The following is a 25,318-nucleotide window of genomic DNA, read 5'->3' as shown; positions in this document are numbered from 1 at the left end:
GGGAATGCGTGATGGCAGGATTGAGGAGATCCTCGAAGTACTCCTTCCACCGCCCGATAATGTCCTCAGTTGAGGTCAGCAGTCTCCCACCACCACTATAAACAGTGTTGGCGAAGCACTGCTTCCCCCCCTGAGGCGCCGGACGGTTTGCCAGAATCGCTTCGAGGCCAACCAGTACTCCTTCTCCATGGCCTCACCGAACTCCTCCCAGGCCCGGGTTTTTGCCTCTGCCACAGCCCGGGCCGCAGCACACTTGGCCTCACGGTACCCGTCAGCCGCCTCAGGACTCCCACAAGCCAACCACAGCCGATAGGACTCCTTCTTCAGCTTGACATCATCCCTTACTGCCGGTGTCCACCACCGGGTTCTGGGATTGCCGCCACGACAGGCACCGCAGACCTTACGGCCGCAGCTACGGGCAGCAGCATCGACAATAGATGCGGAGAACATGGTCCACTCGGACTCTATGTCTCCAACATCCCCCGGGATCTGGTCGAAGCTCTCCCAGAGGTGGGAGTTGAATACATCCCTGGCCGAGGGCTCCGCCAGGCGTTCCCAGCAGACCCTCACTATGCGCTTGGGCCTGCGAAGTCTGTCCGGCTTTCTCCTCCTCCAGCGGATCCAACTCACCACCAGGTGGTGATCAGTGGACAGCTCAGCCCCTCTCTTCACCCGAGTGTCCAAAACATGCGGCCGAAGGTCTGATGATACAACAACAAGGGATACGACCCTCTCATCCACTAGGGTAAACCCCAACACGAGACGGCTGAGCTGGGGGGCAACAAGCAAACCCACACCAGCCCGCCGCCTCTCCCCGTGGGCCACTCCAGAGTAGAAGAGAGTCCAACCCCTCTCAAGGAGATGGGTTCCAGAGCCCACGCTGTGCGTAGAGGCGAGCCCGACTATTTCTAGTCGATATCTCTCGACCTCCCGCACAAGCTTAGGCTCCTTACCCCCCAACGAGGTGACATTCCACGTCCCTAGAGCCAGCCTAAGCATCCGGGGATCGGGCCGCTGAGGTCTCTACCTTCGTCCGCCACCCAATCCTCTTTGAACCGGTCCCTCACGGCTCCCCCTGCAGGTGGTGGGCCCACTGGGGGGCCTCGCGTCTCTCGTTCAGGCTTGGCCCGGCCGGGTCCCGCAAGGAGCAACCCGGCCACCAGGCGCTCTCCGACGAGTCCTGACCCCAGGCCTGGCTCCAGGGTGGGACCCCGGCTCCGCCGTACCGGGCGACGTTACGTGCCTCGATATTTTGGTCCTCATTTCACCATTCATTCTTTTTTAAGTTATATGAGGTCTGGCAGTACCGTACACTGTAAGACAACTCAGACCATGATGTTCCCATGTGCAAACATTCCTTTTGGTATGGTGTTTTCAAGGTGATGTCCAGAACCAGTCATTGTCCAAAAATGATAGCGGCAGTAAACATCCAGAGTTCAGATATGGCCTCATCTGACCAAACTACAGGTACATCTCAAAAAATTTGAATATCGTAAAAAAAGTTCAATATTTTTTGTCCCATATTCTAGAAAGTGAAACTCCTATATTATATACACTTTTTGAAAAAAATTAAAGGGACATCTGTCAAGGCACTCTAAAAAGTCAATTCAGTCAAATCATACAGATTCCAAGTCAAGTACATAAATTGAAGTTGATCCTAGTTATCAAACAATACAGTCAAATTTTGTTTATTATTTCAATTGGTTAAAAAAGTTTTCTATCTAAGCAAACCCAGCAGATTGTATCAGCATTCACTCCTCCGGGAGGAGCATGTAGTGACAGGGGACAGTCGTCGCATTGTGTTGGGGACTTTGCAACAATCCTATCATACCGCGCATGAATGTAGCGACAGTGGAAAGAAAAATCTCCCCTCTAACAGGAAGAAACCTCCAGCAGAACCAGAACCAGGCTCAGTGTAAACGGCCACCTGTCATGACCAATTGGGGAATTGAGAGAATACAGTATACACACAAAAAACACTGGTCCAGGGGTACTTTCTATGTGAAAGAAAGGTTAAACATTAAAGGTAGCAGTAGCTCCTTTAGTAACTTCATCTAGGAGAGGAAAATAACTGAGTAGATAAACCCTGAGCCAGTTTGTAAGTCTGGGGTATGAAAGATAGCACATACAGTTAGTCACAGTAAAAAAAGCTCAGCCAATAGTTATGTCTAGGAGAGAGAGATTGTTAAACACTGAAAGACAGGGCCAAGTCCATCATCTGTAGAAGGAGAACATTAAGGGTTAGGGATTAGCTGAGCAGTAATGTAGCCCAGGTGTAGCTTCTATTGTGGAAGAGTGCGGCAATACAATTAAACAAAAAACTCAGAATTCTCTTTCATCCCAGTCTCCACGGGAAACTTTATTTGCTCACAGTGCACAAAAACAACTTCATCAAATTCATTAAAATTCCCCACCTTCAGCTCTTACAGTGTGTATTTATTGAGATTCATAACACTGGTGTGTATGTGAAACTCTAGACCAATACGATGTACCATTTCCACTTACGCGCATGTTCTGGCACACTGAACTCTGACGTCAAAGTGCAAGATCCAAGATATAATAATAATTCTATCCAGCTGGACTGTTTTTATCCGGCCTACGTGCTCGCTTCTACAATAACAAATTCATTAGTCTTTTTTAGTTCATTAGTCGTACATCACCCAGATTGAAGTCACCGAGGTGGTCAGAAAGCTCCGCGGTGGCAAGGCTTTGGGGGAGAATGAGATCTGCCCTGAGTACCTCAAGTCTCTGGATGATGTGAGGCTGTTGTGGCTGACATGCCTCTTAAACATTGCATGGTGGTTGGGGACAGTGCCGCTGGACTGGCAGACCGGGGTGGTGGTTCCCCTTTACAAGAAGGGGGATTGGAGGGTGTGTTCCAGCTACAGGGGGATCACACTCCTTAGCCTCCCTGGTAAGGGAGAATCCAGCCAATAATTGAACCTCGGCTTCAGGAGGAGCAGTGTGGTTTTCTTCCCACCTGTGAAACACTGAACTAGTTCTACACCAGCATCATTTTCAGCAGCCCTTTTAACTCACATTTTTGAAAACTTGTAGCTCAGACATTTTTTTCAATGTCATGTCTCAAACTATAGGCACTCCGGCCAGCAAAATTGTTGATGAGTTTCTTAACTAGGTCTAGGTCTAATCACATTTATTTATAATAAACCACATAAAGAAACTCCAGCTCTTTCTATAAATATTATTATAATATATATATATATATATATATATATATATATATATATATGTATATATAAAATGTTATTATATATTAGAATATATAATAATATATTATATTATTATTACATTTTTAATTAGGTTTATTTGAATAGTATCACTTCACATGAAGTCCCATCTGAAGACATTTTACACCAATGGATTCAGTTTACATAATACGGACTGATTAACATTCATTGACATACATTACAATTCCACCTTGTTATAATATAATGCAAACAAATTTAAATTCTAAAGCAAATTGCCTAAAGGTTTTTTAATCTAAGGGAACCCAGCCGATGGCATTGAGTCATTGATTTAGGAGCAACTCCTTTTCCTGAGAAATCATGTGGCGACAGTAGAAAGGAAACTAACTTCTTTTTTACAGGAAGAAACCTCTAACAGAACCTGGCTCAGAGTGAGCAGCCATCTGCTGTGGCTTGGGAAGACAGACCATACACACACACACAAAACTAAACCCATAAAACAGAAGCACTCGTCCAGGACAATGTACTATGTTATGCAAAACGTGTATATAAGTAATTGCAGCAGTAACTCATTCAGTAGATCTGTCTAAGTAAGAAACACAGCTATACCGATGAGCTCTGAGACATTTGTAAAATCGATGGGATGAAAAACAGAAAATATAAATATAGTAGCAGCAATAGCACCTTTAGAGGTGAATCCTCTGCAGAAAGAGGACATCAAGTTATATGCACCAATAATTGCAGATAATTAATAATTTCCAATAGTTAAGGAGTTGACCGAGTACCAGAGGTAGAAATAAAAATACAGACAAACCATTGAATGAATTCAATTCAATTCAATTCAAAAATACATTATTAATCCCAAAGGGAAATTAAATGAAAAGGTGTGTCCAAGCTTTTGACTGACAATATATTTTTATATAAAGCTAAACCTTTCCATTTGGCCTGGACTTACAACAGTGTGTAACGGTTTTGTTTCTGCAGATGGCCCAGAGTTCCAGGAAAGTTTTGTGACTTCAGGAGTTTTCAGTGTTCCTGAGTTGGTCCAGGTCTCAAGAAGTAAGTCTTCTTTACCTGAGCAGAGGAGTCAAAGTGAAATGTTCTGTGTCTCAGCATGGGTCAACAAAATAGAGGAAAAAGAGTAATGATTAATGCAGAAATTTTGCATTCTGCAGATTTTAACCAATGAATGCTGGCTGAACTATCTCTGATGAAATACACTGTTGGGGTAAATCTAAGGTGACTGGGAAAGCAGGCAAATTTGCAAAGCTCCAGTGCTGGGTATAAGATTTCTAACAGACTCAAAGGAACAAATTCACCAAGCTATTTATGTGTGAGTGGGTTGGTGTGCATGTTCAAGTGTGTGTGTGTGTGTGTGTGTGTGTGTGTGAGGGGGGAGATATTTCTTTATAGTAGCATACTGTATCACTGCCAAATACCCGCGAGCAAAAAAGAGATCAAGGTGAGGGAAATACAGTTCTGCGCGTTCGATCAAGCAGCATTTCTCTCCTCGCGCGCACCCACCAACAAGTCACCCGCCTGGCAGTGTTTTGTAACTGTGGCTGTTATATAGATATAAACAAACAAGAAAAAAAGACATGCTAGTCAGTCAGCTTATGTCAAGTTTACAAGTACATGCTGCTGGCAGACAGAGTAAGGTATGTAAGGTAAGTTACTAAAATGTTTTAACTGAACATTTAGCCAAGGAAATGATTAGCTGTGATACCCCTAATATGCACAGATAATTATGCAGTGTAAGACATATGTAACTTACCTCCTGATGATCTGCCATTCAGCTGTCCTCGCTCTGCTTGTTGTTCCTCTTATGACAGCCAATGACAGAGGAAATGGACTGTAACCAATGATGTATAGCAATATGATGCTGACTGGATCTGCTCACCCACAGCGTGAGTAGAGAAGTCCTGTATGAAGCGTCAAAGCAGCCAAAATCTGGGCGAAAATACACGAGACCAATCAGAAAAAACCGAGTGAGAGTGTGTGCGAGACCAACTGAATGTACACATCAGACCGAATGAATAAGGATGATGTTTTACGAAATAAAATAAAATGATAAAGATTATAAAACTTTGATTGTGACAACACATAGTATAATTGACGCATAACTTATCGCCTATAAACGTCTAACAATAGTCTTAATAGGCAATTTTTGTATGAAATAAATATAACTGTGAGGGTTATTGGTAGTCATTTTAAAAAAGAATATAAATTAGATTATATTTGTTAATAATTCTTCATATACACATAAAATGCCATTGTCATTCATTAATGAATGAGGGATTAACCATGTTTGTTTCCCTATCCAGTTTTCCATGAACACAGACTTCCTTCTATGTAAAAAGTAGCCTTCATACATCCCAATTTGCAGTGGATTTGACGCAGCTGCATGTGGCACTTGGATTGCCCCCCCCTAAATACATATGCAAAGTAGTATAAATAGTCGGAAGTCACCCATCACGTGTCCAAATAACCATGGTGCTGTGACAGTCAAAGAACTGGTTCCTTTCGGCGGGAAAACGCGAAGAGAGATTGTGTCTACACACCATGAGGGATGTTTGAGGTGAATTACAGCAAACCAACAACTACTTGAATGACATCAGTGACTCAAACCTGACTGAAAATAAAACTTTTGTCAGCTCGTACCTGTTTAGTTGTACAATGTGTGAATCTAAACCAAACGACATTGTCTAGCTGCTGCACTGAGCTCATTCATAGCCTAATGCTGACCATCATAATGATGTGAATCTGCCTCCTTTATTTCCTCTGGTTTCCCTCTTTAACACTGTGGCCAGCTCCATGCAGAGCTCAAAAATTAATTGCCCTGGGCAATCTTAACCGACCAATAAGCCATGCATCATAATGTGCCAACATATCAGTACGATCTCTGAAAAAAATAAACACTCCCTCCGACTTCTTCCACTGACGATGTCCTCCAGCTGTGCCAAAGTTGCCATCGTTCCACAATGACGCGCAACTTTACGCAGCTATTTATGAACATATGTGATTGTCTACAACTTGTCCACCCTATGTGCGTAAAACATGCCGCCAGATTTTTGTCTGTAAATATGCTTTGTACATGAGGCCTGGCACCCCTAATAAAAAAAGGAATAAACTCATGCAAAACTAGAAAATGTAAATTTCCTGTGAAAATGCAGTATTGCTGTAAGCTGAATTCTTCAGCTGAAATCTGAGTGAAAGAAGCTAAACTGCAAACCATTTGCTGAAATGTAATGAATTAGCAGAAAAATTTGAAAACCAAAACTTTAGGCTGATCTGCTTAAATAGGAAGAATGCGATCTAAAAACAGCTTAACATGCTGTAGTTACCCCCAATTCCTTGTTCAAAACAATGATTCGAATGTAATAAAATTCGCAGAAATGTGAATAAAGCAAGAAAGAACTGCCAGCAGGAAAGATGAATGAGCATAAAATGATAAATCACATTTGGAGACATAAATATGTTGTTTTATTTGAGTCTGGTTCAGGACATTTTGACAAATGGAAATGCCTCAAAATACTTTTTGAAAGAAGTTCGCATTTATGGGCGAATTTCAGCAATGGACACTGACAAATTTGAAAAGTCGATGGCCAACATAAAAATACATATAGAATGAGGCACAAAGACAGAGGGAGAGAGGCACAGACAGAGAAAACAGACAGAAAGACAGAATGAGATAGAGACACACTGGCTATGGCTACCATTCTCCATCTCCTGGCTTCACCTCTGCAGCTCCACGGTGACAGTTAAGTGGCAGTTTGAAACGGTTGATCTCCTTCTCCATTGAATAAAATGGGATGCATCATCTTGAATAAGCACCTCTCATTTATAAGCAATTACTAGTATCCAAAATAATCCTTGAACTTTAAGTGAGAGGACCCATTGAAGTAAAAAACTGACAAGGCTCATCTCTCTACACGCTGGCATTCAGGAGGTTGGGCGATTCGAAAACGACTCATTTCACTGAGAGTCGCAGTCCTCCCTTTTCTTATATTTTGTATTGATCCCAATGGGTCAGGAGGTGTTACATGCCTGCGCTCAGGGAGTGTTTTAAAGAAAACCATAATACCTACGGGAATGACACTTATATTTCCTGAAAGCAGAAAGATAGAGCTGCGTTTTGATACATAAATTATTTCTGCAGAGTGAAATTTGCAAGAACAACAGCAATTTGTTTGTGAAAACTCAGTGAAGTTTAAACAACTGAGTGCACACTGTGACAGTTGGAGAATTCCGTCATTGGATTACATGGTAAAATTGAAATCTTGTAAAAAGTTGCATAAAACTTAAATCGCAATTTTAGATAAACCGTAAGAGATATTGAAAACTGAATCATTTAAAGATAGCTTAATATCTTGTGACGTGTTTAAACTTTAAATGGAGTTTCTAGTTAAAAGTATGTGGAAGTAGTTAGCTGTGAAAGAGCGCGATCTTTTTTCTGAATTTTGCAGCCATCCATTCATTTCAATGAGCCAAAAATAGGCACAAAAACCTGAAATTTCCCTTTAAGATTAATCACTGTTGTCTAGGTTTTGGAAGTACCCCACACAAAATGGCCGCCATGTAGTGTCCTCCTATGAAGGCTCTGTCCCAATACCCACACTACACCAACGCCCCTCTATGAAGTGTGTACTTTTTACAAGTGCACGTAGGGGTTGAGGTGCACAGGTTACAAGCGTGCAAAATTGGAGAATTAGGACAGTAGGGGTTACGTCATCGACTTGCACCTCTGCACCGTAACTGCAACATGAAAAAGGGCGGGAACCGGCACTGTTTTCACAGTCTTGCTGCTAAATAAAACATTTTAAAAGTGCAACAAACAATTGTTTTAAGGAGAAGAAAGTGCAGGAAGCGAATGAGGCTTATACACCAGACTCTGTTTGTTTGAAAGGTAAGTGTTATGGCCTACTGACTGCCCAGACTCACTCTGAAGCCAGTGGTATCTCACAATGTTGAGCCTGGAAAACCAGTACAAAATATATAAATTTGTCGGCTTCCTGTCTAAGGTTTACGCAGTTCTTATTCTGATTTGATGGTTGATAACATTGATGGTTGTGATTGGAACGTCATCTGCAGCAGTGAATTGTGGGTAATATACTTCGGCGAAGTTAGATGCGCGCTTAGCCGAAGTGTGGATTGAGGGCACAAAAGGGGTGGGGCTAAGGACCACTCTGGAGAATTGGGACACACTACACACTCAAACCCATAAACTAGAACGCGCAATTCAGGGACACAATGGTGGAAGTGAGAGTATTGGGACAGGGCCGAAGATGCTCAAAGGGTTAGCGGTAGGGTCAGGTTTAGGACATAGAAATTAATGAAAATGAATGGAAGTCAATGCAAAGTCCTCAAAAAGATAGTAAAGCATGGATGTGTGTGTGTGTGTCCAAGTGTGAGACAAGGAGAGAATAGAGGCAGAATCACAGACAGACATATACAGTGGGAGATACACCACAGAGATATAAATAGAACAGTGAGGAATGAATCAGCCAATCAGAAAAGAGTGTCAGTGTAACTTGACACCTGCTGTTTCTCACTCACGCAGCACGACACTCTGGCCATCCTGGCCTGGCTTTTTAACATGGAGGCGCATACTCCTGAACCACTGCCCATATCTCGGAAACCGTAAGGGTTATTGACATTATTCTTGGACAATTTTTCTCAGAATGGACAGGGGAACGATAATATCAATCCTATTTTGATGAAAATATAATATTAAAGCCACAACACTAGGTGAAAAGAAAGGGAAAAATTGAGAAAAAGGCAAAAATGCCTGAACATGCTCTCGAACGTCTGATGACTCAGAAATTATAAGAGCTATCGATTTGATTCATGCATCGTATGAATCAGCAAGCCTTGCTGAACAATCATTTTGACCTTTATTAACCTGAGTGAAGGCGGATTTTCAATGACAAACAAAAAGAAAGAGAATCCTACGTTTTGAAAGATAATTTATGTCAGTAAAGTGAAAATTGGGCGAGTGAGGAGAGTTTGTTTGTTCTTTCTCAGGTTATTCAAGAACTGTCACGTATATGAAAAAGCTGAATTATTTGAAGATAGCTGTAGTGAAAAAAAATCATATTCATCAAAGAAGGAGATTGATGATCATACCTCGGTCAGCTTTATTAATTTAGCCTAATAAGGGAGACAGATTTCCAGCATCAGACTACTGAGCTGAGCGAATCTGTTCTGACCAGACAAAGGGGAAACACCTCCCTAAATCAGCAATGTAAGATCCCAATGCAGCCCCCCTCTAGGAAGAGCAGAGGTGAGAAATTGAATTAATTCCCTCCTCGACGTCTCGGCTCCTCTGTAATAAACATTCCCCATAAAGCTTGTAAATGCAATGGGGATGACCAGCAAGAGGGAGCAGGAAGGAAGGTGAGAGCCATTGTCAGGTCAGACAGATCGTCACCTCTGAAGGAAAACAGCATTTTAAATTTTGCTATCACATTCCATCCTTTCGATCATACATGAAACGTGTTTCATGTAGGATCGACACCGATTAAAAATAAAAAAACATACAGTCATTCTCTGAGTGAGCAAAAAACCTGTCAGACGGAAATTAAAACACATTTGTGTATTTACAACCAGGCAAGAAAATACTCACACGACCCCTCTGTCAAGGCGGACACCTACATGGTAAAGAAATAAACAGGAATAAAAGAAAAATAATTAAAAAAAAACAATAATGGAATAAGAAATAAAACAAAGAAACATGATTCCTAAATCGTGTGTTCATTACTCCTACAGAAGCATCATTAGAATCAAGAAACAAAAAACATGATGAATGTAATGTTCATTAAAGAATAAGGAAATCATCATTTGCATAAATGGAGGTTAAACAGTGGTAAAATCATCAAAATCACCATCATAAGTTATTGAAGCTGCCAGAGCCGTCAGGGCCATAAGGAACCACCTTCAGAAATATGTTTAGAAAACAGGAACTCTAATCTTGTGGAAGTTAGGCTTCTATAGTCCAACTAAACAATGGTGGAAAAGAACACATTTCAAATTTGTAATAATACCATAATGATAGGTATCAAGCAATAAACCTAAAAAATAGATCAGGCATCAGTGATTTCCTCCTCGGAGTCAGCTTTGCTGTCAGAGTGGGAGCCCATAAGCAATGGCATCTGGAAAGGTGGAGGGTTTTTTTCTTTTGATAGAGCAGTCGTAATAAGTCTATTTATCAGGCTTCTCAATCAGGTAATGAGACCTGGAGCCAAGGGAATCTTGATGAGCTGGAGCGTTCTTGCAGTTTGACGTGTGTATCCAGGTAACAAGTTCTGCTACCTTGACAGCTGTGTGGATGACCAGTAGGATCTAATATGGGTCGCTCCAGCGTCTGGACTTCAAGTGTTTTCTTTGAACTCTCTGACCAGAACCCAGTCACCTAGAACAAAGGAGTGGAGGGAGGAAGTGGCTGTCTCTCGTAATGTAGCCTTCACCATCTGTGAAACTTGAGAAAGCACACTGGAGTGGTTTTGACCATAAAACAACATCCTTTATCACACAAAGATGTGGAGGGCAGTGATCTTGGCAATACCGCACAAGAAAACTGACAACAATCACTATGTGCTTTCACTACACCAACAAAATGTAGCTTATGTCTATCTATCTGGATTTTGCAATGTAAATGCAGCGGCTCATTATTACCCTAGGTGCTTAAATACATTGAACTTCATCAAAAAATCCCGGGAAAGCAAAAAAGAATTAATCTTCTGACTTTACCAGTTATGGAAGCAGTGAGAGCTAAATATTCGGAATATTAAAAACATGACATATGATGTTTGTGGAAGGTGTGATTAAAGGTAATTATTTCCATAGTTTCAGAATACCCAAAGAGAAATTTCACAATGGTCTAATCTGTGGAGATGTATAATTTCACAAAAGAATCAACACCATACTTTCAGAGAGGTTTTCAGAGTGTGGACTGGGGGAGCTGGGCACCAGTTATATAAAACAAAGTACAAAGTGTCACATTGTCACCAAGTCGTTACTGGAGATATGAGCTACCCTTGTTCCCATGAGTGCTAAACCCTTTGTAACCCAGTGCTACTTTATTTTGACAATCCCCTCTTCTGATGCATGGTCCAACCCATGTGGCACATACAGCAAAAATGTTTGAAAAAAATGTTCGAGGAACCAGGATCACATTACATAGAAACATAAAATCAATTCTGACATAACCATGTGCCACTATGAAATTTACCGAAAGCAACATAAAGAAAATCCAGTTGTTTTTAGCTACAATTCAGTTACATTAACAACAAAAAAACACAAACTTCAGTTGTGCTTTTCATCAATGTCTTGCTTAGAAATAAGTCACATATCATCCTGATTTTTCTGGTATAAAGATGAGTTTTAAATTAATGGAAATCTAATGAAATTCTGATGCATAAACCCTACAAATTGAATCTAATTGTTAATTCCCACGAAGTATGAAGTCATGACTCAGATTCTTTATCTAAAATATATTCCTTACTTTTGGCATATCTTATACATATATATATTTTTTAATAGTAAAACACAGAAATCTAAATGTCATGCTTCATCCTTACTCAATTATTATATAAGTATGCTTTTAGCGCAGCAATCACTTTTGATTCTATTGTCTCATAAACAGTGTTAAGACTCAGGAAGGGAGGTGCTGAGCGTTTCCATGAAAGCAAAGGCGTGTACAAATATGGTAGGTAGGCAGAGTCAGGCAGAACTAACCTCTTAGTGTACCTTGAACAGCAAAACTGTTAGCATGCACCTACCTCAAAAGCAAGCAGCGTCTTAACTCTCCTGAAAACTCAAAGTTTTAATCAATCTGGGATTTGGAAACATTATTCTAAACATGGATTATTGTGTCATGTGACACATAAACAAACATTCATTCCAACAAAACAAAGACAAAACATCAAAGACAGACAAATGGCCAAATGTGAAGTTTCAAGACTTCAAAGAAATTTTTTATTTCAAAATGTTTTCTCAGCCATATCTCTTAATGCTGTAATTGATAAATGTTGTTATGACAATCATCAGGATCCTGTTTAAGATGAGTGCACATAATCCAAAGAGATCTCAAACAATTTAGAAGTACAGCAACAGTTTTCTCGTACATGAATCCAAATTTACTGATGCTGAAACCCTTTGACAATTCTTAGTACTGTAACTCTGTAATAATAGCAATTACAATCCCGAGAGTTATTGTTAGAATTCTCTTGTTTGGCTCAATTTGATCACAGCTGCATTCAAAAATTTCTCTGCTCAGGTTAAATATAGAGAAGTATTTTAAGCTGGTGTTGACATTTTATGACTCCAAACTAGATTTTGTTCCCACATAGCGTTTCAAAAGGACAGAAATAATTTTCTTAAAATTTGGCCTTTTTAATTTTGAGAGTTGGGGAGAAAATTATTACTAGAACCACTCTTTTACAATCTAAATGCTGATAAATGTTCCAATATTTTATTTCTTAGTAATCTGAAATTACCTTGTGTACCTTTGTACTCCTAGGTATTCTTTTAATCTTTAAACACTAAGAAATTAAACAAGGAGACTGGAGTTTCAGTCCCCCATCCTCTTTAGTGTTAAGTGGACTTTATTTATTTTCTTTTTTTTAAAATAAAGGACTTTACTTGTCTTTAATCCATTATTTATTCCAGCCTTTCTATTCCCCCCGTGAGTTCGCTTCGTTCATCCTGGTCAGTGTTTACATCCCACCGCAAGCTAACGTGCAGGTTGCACAGCGCATGCTCGCCGACCAGATGCTGAGTGTGGAGCGGACCAACCCGGACTCCTTAGTAATCGTCGTTGGTGACTTTAACAAAGGTAATCTGACCCACGAACTCCCCAAATATAGACAGTTTATAAAATGTCCGACCAGAGAGGACAACATTCTGGATCACTGTTACACCACCATCAGAGACGCTTATCACGCCGTCCCACGTGCTGCACTGGGCCAATCCGACCACATCATGGTCCACCTGATTCCTGCATACAGGCAGAAACTAAAGCTCTGCAAACCTGTTGTGAGGACGACAAGGAAGTGCAGCAGTGAGGCTGTGGAGAATCTCCAGGCGTGTTTAGGCTGTACAGACTGGGACTACTACCAACAGTCTGGACGAGTACACAGAGGCTGTGACTTCCTACATCAGCTTCTGTGAGGACAGCTGTGTACCATCATGCACCAGGGTGAGTTACAACAACGACAAACCCTGGTTCACAGCTAAACTCAGAAGGTTAAGACTGGATAAGGAAGAGGCCTTCAGGAGTGGGGACAAAGACATATACAGAGAGGCAAAGTACAAGTTTGGCAAGGCAGTGAAAGAGGCCAAACGACTGTACTCTGAGAAGCTCCAAAACCAGTTCTCAGCCAACGACTCTGCGTCTGTCTGGAAAGGGCTCAAGCAAATCACCAACTACAAGCCGAAAGCCCCCCACTCCATCAACGACCGACGCCTCGCCAACGACCTGAACGAGTTCTACTGCCGCTTTGAAAGACAAAGGGACAGTCCTGCAACCATCCCCCACGACACCCCCCAACAGCTGCAGCCACAATCCACCACCCCCATCTCTCCAACCTCAAGAGGGGCCTTGGCACCTCCAACCCCCACCCTGAAGTTCCCCCCCACCAGCCCCCTACCCACGCCGAGGACGGCTCTTTCCATCCAGGAGAGGGACGTAAACAAACTCTTCAGGAGACAGAACCCCCGGAAAGCTGCTGGTCCGGATTCTGTCTCACCAGCCAGCCTAAAGCACTGCGCTGATCAGCTGTCTCCAGTCTTCACAGACATTTTTAACACCTCACTGGAGACATGTCATGTGCCTGCCTGTTTCAAGCCCTCCACCATCGTCCCTGTTCCCAAGAAGCCAAGGACCACAGGGCTTAATGACTTCAGACCCGTCGCCCTGACCTCTGTGGTGATGAAGTCCTTTGAGCGCCTTGTGCTCTCACACCTAAAAGACATCACCGACCCCCTCCTGGACCCCCTGCAGTTTGCCTACAGAGCCAACAGGTCTGTAGACGATGCAGTCAACCTAGCCCTTCACTTCATCCTCCGGCACCTGGACTCCACAGGAACCTATGCCAGGATCCTGTTTGTGGATTTCAGCTCTGCCTTAAACACCATCGTCCCAGTTCTGCTACAGGAGAAGCTCTCCCAGCTGAGTGTGCCCAACTCCACCTGCAGGTGGATCACTGACTTCCTGTCTGACAGGAAGCAGCGCGTGAGGCTGGGGAAGCACGTCTCTGACTCCCTGACCATCAGCACCGGTTCCCCCCAAGGCTGTCTTCTCTCTCCTCTGCTCTTCTCCCTGTACACCAACAGCTGCACCTCCAGTCACCCGTCTGTCAAGCTTCTGAAGTTTGCGGACGACACCACTCTGATCGGACTCATCTCTGATGGTGACGAGTCCGCGTACAGATGGGAGGTGGACCATCTGTTGGACTGGTGCAGCCAGAACAACCTTGAGCTCAACGCTCTAAAGACAGTGGAGATGGTTGTGGACTTCAGGCAGAACCCAGCCCCACCTGCCCCCATCACCCTCTGTGACTCCACAATTGACACTGTGGAATCTTTTCGCTTCCTGGGAACCATCATCTCCCAGGATCTCAAGTGGGAGCCAAACATCAGCTCCCTCATCAAGAAAGCCCAGCAGAGGATGTTCTTCCCGCGGCAGCTGAAGAAATTCAACCTGCCAAAGACTATGATGGTGCACTTCTACACAGCCATCATTGAGTCCATCCTCACCTCCTCCATCACCATCTGGTACGCCGCTACTACAGCCAAGGATAAGGGCAGGCTGCAGCGTGTCATTCGGTCTGCTGAGAAGGTGATTGGCTGCAGTCTACTGTCGCTCCAGGAACTGTACACCTCCAGGACCCTGAAGCGGGCAGGGAAGATTCTGGCTGATCCCTCCCACCCCGGTCACAGACTCTTTGAGACTCTCCCCTCTGGCAGGAGGCTGCGGTCCATCCGGACCTAAAAATTCACGCCACAAGAACAGTTTTTTCCCATCTGCCACCAGCCTTGTTAACAAAGCCCGGAAACCACCCTGACACTCTTCCCCCCACCCCCCCTCCTTTTTTTTTTTTGCTGACAGGACACTTGTAACCTGTAACTTTATGCGTTACATTAACGCTCAGCTTGGACTCCTGCTTTACTTGCACTGCCATACTTGCACAATGATCACCTGCACTGTTGTATTGCTCTTGCATCTTATACTGCTCTATACTTACTCTCACTCACTTAAAACTGTGCACATATATTTATATTATATTGTAGATATGTTTATACTGTTTAATTTGTATTGTATTGCACCGACTATGCCAAAACAAATTCCTTGTATGTCCAAAAACGTACTTGGCAATAAAGCTTTTCTGATTCTGATTCTGATTCTGATAAAAAATCCTAGCCCTGGCTCCAAAACAAAACTTTTCAGCCCCAATCTGTAGTAGAAATTTTAGGTATTAATGGATTTCAAAGGTAACAAAATGACTGGAACTAATCATTGGCTTAGACCTTTTTTTAAGATGCAATAGGTCTACCTTTAATTAAGTATTATAATTTTATGGACCCAAAATCTGTGGCTCACAGGCTTCAGGAGTCCAGGAACCACAGGTTGAGGAGCGCTGCATTGAACAAGGATGCCAGCTTTCTGCGGAGATTGAAAGATTGGCTAAATATCTCCAGACCTAAGAGTGTATTATTTCTGGCATGGACATTAATGAGATTTAGGTATTGCAATCACTAGTTCACAGCTCCTAATTTGCCCCACATTATATTTGCTTCTAATCCAATTCATAAGAAGCTTCAGACAAACATTATGCCAAAAAAAAAAAAACACAGATCTGTTTTAAAATAAATGAAAAACATGCTTAAATAATTTGGTACTGTGGTGGGCCTTTTCTATGCAGTCTTTTAGAGAACATGAAATTAGTGTAATTTTGTGGTACCACTGTCCAATCAGATTCTTTCTTACCTTCAGAAACAAAAATAACCCAATATCTTTCCAATCAAATTAAAAATTGTATTTATTTTTTTTGCGAAGGAAAATGTTTAACAGAACCAAAATTAAATTTTTGCTTTCACAATAGCTTAATGGCTTGTGAACATTTTAAAAGTTGAATGGTGTTTCTAGCTGAAAGTATGTAGACTGTGAAAAAACAAAGTTTTAGCTGAATTTTGCACAATTGTTAAGATTTTCCATTCATTTCAGTGGGCAAAAATCAGCATAAAAAGCTGAATATTCTGAAAAGTATAAAAAATATTAATACCAAAAGTCATAGCCGTCATGTTCTAAATGTCCTGAATGCTTTCAGCAATGCTGAAAGCTGAATTCTCTAGTTGAAAGCTTGTAGAAACAAGCTGATGCTGACTGCAGAAAATCTGCTGAAATGTAATGAATTAGGAGAAGAAAGAAATGCTAAACGTCTTAGCTGAAACCTGGCAGAAAGAAGCTAAGATTGACAGGAGAATATCAGCTGATGAATTAGCAGAAATAGAAGAAACATTAGCAAAGAAAAACTGTCATCTGATCTGTTTAAATTGAAAATCTATCAGCTAAAAAACAGCTAAACAAGGTGAAGTTACCTCAAAACTATTGAAATAGTATAACAGCGGTGTATGAGCTAAAATTAGCTACAAAGCTATTGCTAGCTAAAATGCTAACATTAGCCTTTTGGCTAACACTAGCATGTTGAATAACATTAACTCAATCCATTCAATATGGTAATTTAGGCTTATAACTGAATTTTAGCCGAAATGCTATTGTTAGCCTACATGCTAGCATTAGCATGTTGGCTAACATTAGGATGTTGGCTAGCATTAACTCAGTCAGTTCAATATGTTAATTTAGCACTATTAGTGAAATTTGCCATTTAAGCTAATGCTAGCTTAAATGCTAACATTAACATGTGGGCTAACACTAGCATGTTGGCTATAATGAACTTACTCCATTCAATATGTTCATTTAGCCCTATAAGTGAAAATGGGCCTCAATGCTAATGTTAGCTTAAATGCTAACATTACCATATGGGCTATCACTAGCATGTTGGCTAACATTAATGTAGTCCATCTATAATGCTTTTAACAGCCTTATGCAAAAATCTAGGAAATTGCCCTTTAAGATGAATCACTGTTGTCTAGCTGTTGGAACAGCACTACATACTGTTTAAGTACTCAACACAAAATGGCCGCAATGTAGTTGCTCTTTATGAACTTTGTCAAAGGGTTAGGGATAGGGTCAGGGTTAGGCCATAGAAATGAATGTAAGTCATTGCAAACTCCTCACAAAGACAGTAAAACAGGGATGTGTGTGTCCAAGTGTGAGACAAGGAGAGAATAGAGGCAGAAAGAAAGGCAGAATCACAGACAGACATATACAGTGGGAGATACACCACAGAGATATAAATAGAACGGTGAGGAATGAATCAGCCAATCAGCAGAGTGTCAGTGTAACTTGACACCTGCTGTTTCTCACTCACGCAGCACGACACTGTCTCCTCCTGGCCTGGCTTTTTAACATGGAGGCACATGCTCCCGAACACTGTCCATAACTCTGAAACCGTTAGAGATATCGACATCATTCTTGAACCGTTTTTTTTTATGATCAATCTTTTTTTGTTGAAAATATAATATTAAAGGCACAACACTAGGTGAAAAGAAAGGAAAAAAACTGCCTGAACATGCTCTCTTACAATGTCTAGTAACTCAGAAACTATGAGGGCTATCGATTTGATTCATGCACCGTATGAATCAGCAGGCCTTGCTGAACAATCATGGAGCTTTTCAAGTTTCTACAAAAATCTGTCTGGGAGGTGTGAACCTGTGAAAACGTGGATCATTTTGACTATTTTTAACCTGATTGAAGGCGGATTTTTCACTCTCAAACAAACGTTCGTCACAACAAAACGGTAAAAGGTATCCAAACATTTGTTGGACTGTAGGTATCAGCAGGGATCGGTGAACAATCCTGGAGATTTTCATGTGTCTACAGTAATCTCTGTAGATGTGACAGTGTGGAAACGTCGATAATTTTGAAATGTTTCAATTTTAAGCGTTTTTGGGAAGGACACATTTAGTACTCCTAAACAATTTAAACGATTTGAAAACATGTCACTTAAAGGATTTTCTGCTTTGATCTTTCCTCAAATTCCTATACAGTTCCTTCTCAAAATATTAGCATATTGTGATAAAGTTCATTATTTTCCATAATGTCATGATGAAAATTTAACATTCATATATTTTAGATTCATTGCACACTAAGTGAAATATTTCAGGTCTTTTATTGTCTTAATACGGAGGATTTTGGCATACAGCTCATGAAAACCCAAAATTCCTATCTCACAAAATTAGCATATTTCATCCGACCAATAAAAGAAAAGTGTTTTTAATACAAAAAACGTCAACCTTCAAATAATCATGTACAGTTATGCACTCAATACTTGGTCGGGAATCCTTTTGCAGAAATGACTGCTTCAATGCGGCGTGGCATGGAGGCAATCAGCCTGTGGCACTGCTGAGGTCTTATGGAGGCCCAGGATGCTTCGATAGCGGCCTTTAGCTCATCCAGAATGTTGGGTCTTGAGTCTCTCAACGTTCTCTTCACAATATCCCACAGATTCTCTATGGGGTTCAGGTCAGGAGAGTTGGCAGGCCAATTGAGCACAGTGATACCATGGTCAGTAAACCATTTACCAGTGGTTTTGGCACTGTGAGCAGGTGCCAGGTCGTGCTGAAAAATGAAATCTTCATCTCCAAAAAGCTTTTCAGCAGACGGAAGCATGAAGTGCTCCAAAATCTCCTGATAGCTAGCTGCATTGACCCTACCCTTGATAAAACACAGTGGACCAACACCAGCAGCTGACACGGCACCCCAGACCATCACTGACTGTGGGTACTTGACACTGGACGTCTGGCATTTTGGCATTTCCTTCTCCCCAGTCTTCCTCCAGACTCTGGCACCTTGATTTCCGAATGACATGCAGAATTTGCTTTCATCCGAAAAAAGTACTTTGGACCACTGAGCAACAGTCCAGTGCTGCTTCTCTGTAGCCCAGGTCAGGCGCTTCTGCCGCTGTTTCTGGTTCAAAAGTGGCTTGACCTGGGGAATGCGGCACCTGTAGCCCATTTTCCTGCACACGCCTGTGCACGGCTCTGGATGTTTCTACTCCAGACTCAGTCTACTGCTTCCGCAGGTCCCCCAAGGTCTGGAATCGGCCCTTCTCCACAATCTTCCTCAGGGTCCGGTCACCTCTTCTCGTTGTGCAGCGTTTTCTGCCACACTTTTTCCTTCCCGCTTCCCACTGAGGTGCCTTGATACAGCACTCTGGGAACAGCCTATTCGTTCAGAAATTTCTTTCTGTGTCTTACCCTCGTGCTTGAGGGTGTCAATAGTGGCCTTCTGGACAGCAGTCAGGTCGGCAGTCTTACCCATGATTGGGGTTTTGAGTGATGAACCAGGCTGGGAGTTTTAAAGGCCTCAGGAATCTTTTGCAGGTGTTTAGAGTTAACTCGTTGATTCAGATGATTAGGTTCATAGCTCGTTTAGAGACCCTTTTAATGATATGCTAATTTTGTGAGATAGGAATTTTGGGTTTCATGAGCTGTATGCCAAAATCATCCATATTAAGACAATAAAAGACGTGAAATATTTCAGTTAGTGTGCAATGAATCTAAAATATATGAATGTTAAATTTTCATCATTACATAATGGAAAATAATGAACTTTATCACAATATGCTAATATTTTGAGAAGGACTTGTAATTCTGTTTTTAACAGAAAGATTTTTTTTACTTTGGTCCAGCATGATGTATCAAGCTAATATTATGCTATTCAATAAAGTCATACTGCACTGAATTAGCGAAACAATAAAAGGTTTGGGTGTAGCTTTCAGTTGTTTGTTTGTGCTACAGGTTTTAACAGTTTGGCTTTTTATGTGTAGCTCCAGTAGTTACAGGAGTGGGACCTGGTTTCTCTATTGGGGATCTTCAAGGTCATCTGGCCTACGACCTCAACCAGTCAATCAACCAACCAGTCAGTCTGCGACGATCACTGGCCAGCACGTCCTCCAGCGGGTATGCACTCACAAAACATCTGTGTTGACTGTTTTGTCTTTAGCTATGTTAGGAGTGCAAAGGCTGCTTTTTAGAATTAATTTTCATCTTCTTTCAATAGTTACTTAACAATTTATTATATTTTAAAGTAAAAAAATCCATTATCAAGGAAATCGTCAAGCAAGTTCATTAGATTGTGGTTAATGTTGGAAAACAAAAACAGAAGAAGAAAGCTGATTTAAAGCTGAATGTATTGTTAGATCAAAGAAAGAATGCCAGACAATTTGAAAACAGGAGACCCTAGATCTTGAAGGGAAAATTTCAGGAGCATTTGATATAATACCACAGATGTACAGGGGTTGGACAATGAAACTGAAACACCTGGTTTTAGACCACAATAATTTATTAGTATGGTGTAGGGCCTCCTTTTGCAGCAAATACAGCATCAATTCGTCTTGGGAATGACATATACAAGTCCCGCACAGTGGTCAGAGGGATTTTAAGCCATTCTTCTTGCAGGATAGTGGCCAGGTCACTACGTGATACTGGTGGAGGAAAAGCGTTTCCTGACTCGCTCCTCCAAAACACCCCAAAGTGGCTCAATAATATTTAGATCTGGTGACTGTGCAGGCCAGGGGAGATGTTCAACTTCACTTTCATGTTCATCAAACCAATCTTTCACCAGTCTTGCTGTGTGTATCGGTGCATTGTCATCCTGATACATGGCACCGCCTTCAGGATACAATGTTTGAACCATTGGATGCACATGGTCCTCAAGAATGGTTCAGTAGTCCTTGGCAGTGACGCGCCCATCTAGCACAAGTATTGGGCCAAGGGAATGGCATGATATGGCAGCACAAACCATCACTGATCCTCCGCCATGCTTCAATCTGGGCATGCAACAGTCTGGGTGGTACGCTTCTTTGGGGCTTCTCCACACCGTAACTCTACCGGATGTGGGGAAAACAGTAAAGGTGGACTCATTAGAGAACAATACATGTTTCGCATTGTCCACAGCCCAAGATTTGCGCTCCTTGCACCATTGAAACCGACGTTTGGCATTGGCATGAGTGACCAAAGGTTTGGCTATAGCAGCCCGGCCGTGTATATTGACCCTGTGGAGCTCCCGACGGACAGTTCTGGTGGAAACAGGAGAGTTGAGGTGCACATTTAATTCTGCCGTGATTTGGGCAGCCGTGGTTTTATGTTTTTTGGATGCAATCCGGGTTAGCACCCAAACATCCCTTTCAGACAGCATCCTCTTGCGTCCACAGTTAATCCTGTTGGATGTGGTTCGTCCTTCTTGGTGGTATGCTGACATTACCCTGGATACTGTGGTTCTTGATACATCACAAAGACTTGCTGTCTTGGTCACAGGTGCGCCAGCAAGACGTGCACCAACAATTTGTCCTCTTTTGAACTCTGGTATGTTACCCATAATGTTGTGTGCATTTCAATATTTTGAGCAAAACTGTGCTCTTACCCTGCTAATTGAACCTTCACACTCTGCTCTTACTGGTGTAATGTGCAATCAATGAAGACTGGCTACCAAGCTGGTCCAATTTAGCCATGAAACCTCCCACACTATAATGACAGGTGTTTCAGTTTCATTGTCCAACCCATGTAGTTGTGTTGCTAGAACGTTTTGCACCTGCATGCCTTTAAAAATTAAAATTTGTTATCACTGATCTAAGTTTTTTTTTCCAGAAAGGTTAGTAACTTCAGTTTGAGATTTCTGGAAAAATAGAGAATCAATAAAATAAATAAATAAAACATTAGACTTTAAACAAAATAAACGTATTGAAATTAGAAATAAAATAAAATACTATACAATAATATACAAGTAAAAGTAGCAACATTAAAACAACTGTATGATTCAACTGAATTGACTTTGTAAAGTGCCTTTAGATGACATGTTGTGAATTGAATCTACTGAATTGAATTGAACATAGACATCAAGAAAATCAAAGTCCTATTCACTACTTATACCAGATCAAAAGCCAAAGAGAAAAGGTGGGTCTTAAGAGCAGATTCTTTTTCAAATTTACACCAAAGCATTCCATAACTTAAGAGCTGCAAAGGCAAAACCCGTCTACCTTGAGCTAGCAACAGATGGTCAGCTGATCTGAGTGACCAAGAGGGGGAGTACAGATGCAGTACCCCAGACAGGTAGGGAGGGACGAGACCATTTAAAGACTTAAAACAACTAAGAGTTTGAAACTCTAAAATGGACATGCAACCAGTTTAGAGGAGACACAAACAGGAGTAATATGATCTTTATTCTATGTTCCAGTTAAAAGCCAATGAATTACTAACTCCAAGGTACAAAGAATTACAGTAATCCAGCTGAGTTGTAACAAAGGCATGTATTAATGTTTTGAAGTCATCTTTCGACAAGATGCTTTTTATTTTATCCATGTTGCCTCACATGAAAAAGCTAGATCCCTCTACTACACTGATCTCCCCATCAAGTCTTAAATTACCATCCATTTTAAGATCAGAATTGGAATTAACTTTATTGGCCAAGTTTGTGTGCACCATAAAGGAATTTGACTCCAAACTCTATCACTCACATATATAAAAACCAAGATTTGTGACTGTCCGAGCTACCGCACCCTGTTGGTGGTCAGACGTCTTGGAGTTCCTCCGGTCCTTGGTCCCCAGAAGCGATCCCACACCCTATCTAACACTGACTCTTAAATGAAAGACTCTTAAACAGTTTCTAATTTTCAGCTCCTTTAATCTAAATTACACAGAGGAATGATTATCAGTGCTGAGGCTCCCTTCGCGGACCGTCACCATCTGTTAAAAGATGATGAAAGAGCCTCGAAATAAGGTCGCCTGTAGTTTTATATCTGGCACTCCAATGCAATAGCTGTGCTCTCCCTCAGTGATTGTCAGTTAACTATGTGTCACCATTGTGTTGTCTATCTGGTAGATTGTGTAGTAGCGGGTGTCCATGCTTAATCTAAGTGTACTGTGGCATTCTAAACAAACCAGTTACCAACTGCTCCACTGTAAAACCCAGTGCCCCAGCCTCAGGTCGTTCATGACAAACCTTGGGCCATCTATCCTAGTAATATGTGTCGATGAGCATTCTTATCTTATTCTAACAAAAGGGAAACATCAGAACTTATGCTTTATATCACTATGGTATAAATGGGTAAAAACAGCTATGAGTAATATTAATAAAGCTTTATTCCTAACATGACAATAGGCTTTCTGTAATCTGCCAGACAGCCAATGTCTACACAAGGGTCACAAGGCGCACTAAAAATTATGACCTCAGTCTTACTTTTATTGGAATTTTAAAAGTTAAAAGACATCCAAGATTTTATTTCCTTGAGACATTCTTTTTAACCTTGCATACAGTAGTCATCTTCCTATTTTTAGGGGCACATAAGCCTGAGTATCATCTGTATAACAATAAAAAGCTATCTTATGCTTTCTGAAAATAGAGTCAAAGAGCAGGAAGTATAGAAAGAATAGCAGATGTCCAAGAATCAAGCCCTGTGGTACCACACATGACAATAGAACAGAGGAGGAAATTAAATTATATAGTCCAACGCAAAAAGTTCTCTCAGCCATGTACAATCTGAACAAGTCTAGTGCAGTACCCCACATGCCGACACAATGCTCTAAGTGTGATATCAGGATGTTATGGTCCACTGTGTCGAAGACAACTGTTAAAACTAAGAAAACTAAGATAGCATGGTTACCTGAATCTGCAGTTGGGGGGATGTTGTTAGTAACCCTTAATTCAACTCAATTCAGTTTATTTATATAGCGCCAGGGCTGCACGGTGCTGGTAGCACTGTTGCCTTGCAGCAAGAAAGTCCTGTGTTCGATTTCCAGCCGGGTGTCTTTCTGAACACATGTTCTCCCCGTGCATGCGTGGGTTCTCACCGGGTACTCTGGCTTCCTCCAACAGTTCAAAGACATGGTTGTTAGGTTAATCGGTCACTCTAAATTGCCCTTAGGTGTATGAATGAGTGTGTGCATGGTTGTTTGTGCGATGGACTGGCGACCTATCCAGGGTGTACCCCGCCTCTTGCCCATAGACTGCTGGAGATAGGCACCAGCTCCCCCGCGACCCACTATGGAATAAGCGGTAGAAAATGACTGGCTGACCGATTATATAACGGCAATTCACAACACATGGCACTTCACAAAAATCTGTCATAGTTTTGATTGCCGACTTGATACGCTTGCATCAGCGGATGTGGTGCTGGATTGTAGGTACGGTTGCCTCTCCGTTGTCGGCAGGAAACAAGGGCGGCTGGTACCCCAAGGAGGCTGTAGCAGCCGAGATGTGAGAGTTGTGGGAGTACTCCACCCTCGGTAGAAAGGTGCTCCACTCGGTGGGGTCTGATGACGTGACGCACCTTAAGGCCGACTCCAGTTCCTGATTCAACCACTCCACCTGACCATTAGACTGGGGATGGTAGCCGGAGGTCAGCGAGACCTTTGCCCCAAAGGCGGCACAAAACTCCTTCCAAACCCGGGCGATGAACTGGGGACCTCAGTCAGATAAGATCTCTTGAGGTATGCCCTGAAGCCGAAACACGTGCTTGACCAGCAGTTTTACCATTTGGAGGGCAGAAGGCAGCTTTCATAGCGGGATGAGGTGACAAGCCTTCGAGAAGCGATCAATGATGGTAAGGATGGCGGTCATGCCACCGGAACATGGTAGGCCTGTCACGAAATCTATGGCGATGTGGGACCAGGGCCGTGAAGGGGTACTCAGCGGCTGTAATAAGCCCGCTGGAGGTCGGTTGGAGGTCTTATTCATGGTGCAGGGCACACAAGCAGCAATGTAGTCCCTCACGTCTCGGGGCAATGTAGGCCACCAGTACCTCCTGGTGATCGAGGCTATAGTTTGGCTGGCCCTGGGATGAGTGGCGAATCTGGCTGAATGGAACCAGCCAATCAGACGGGATCGTATGGAAACAGGAACATAGAGGCGGCCCACTGGTCCGTTATCAGGCCCGGGTCATCAGAAAGGGCTCGCCGCATGCTCTCCTCTATCTCCCAGGTTAATGCACCGA

General features: G+C 42.1%; 1 protein-coding gene across 6 annotated transcripts in view; it reads left to right on the top strand.

The window, feature by feature from the left end:
* The window catches only part of nfic (nuclear factor I/C), a 229,968-nt gene that overhangs the window by 102,770 nt on the left and 101,880 nt on the right, over positions 1–25,318 (top strand). For 5 of the 6 annotated variants that reach the window (XM_047375852.1, XM_047375854.1, XM_047375853.1 and 2 more), the window contains exons 6-7: positions 4,191–4,265; positions 20,159–20,291. In XM_047375852.1, the coding sequence (XP_047231808.1) occupies positions 4,191–4,265; positions 20,159–20,291 (208 nt within the window). Of the gene's footprint in view, positions 1–4,190; positions 4,266–5,038; positions 5,255–20,158; positions 20,292–25,318 lie in introns of those variants that run through there. The other variant, XM_047375858.1, reaches the window with a different exon arrangement.

Source organism: Girardinichthys multiradiatus, chromosome 9 (assembly GCF_021462225.1).
Source record: "Girardinichthys multiradiatus isolate DD_20200921_A chromosome 9, DD_fGirMul_XY1, whole genome shotgun sequence".
Taxonomy (NCBI): Eukaryota; Metazoa; Chordata; class Actinopteri; order Cyprinodontiformes; family Goodeidae; genus Girardinichthys; species Girardinichthys multiradiatus.
Note: the sequence above shows the minus strand (reverse complement) of the source record. Positions and strands in the feature narration are given on the sequence as shown.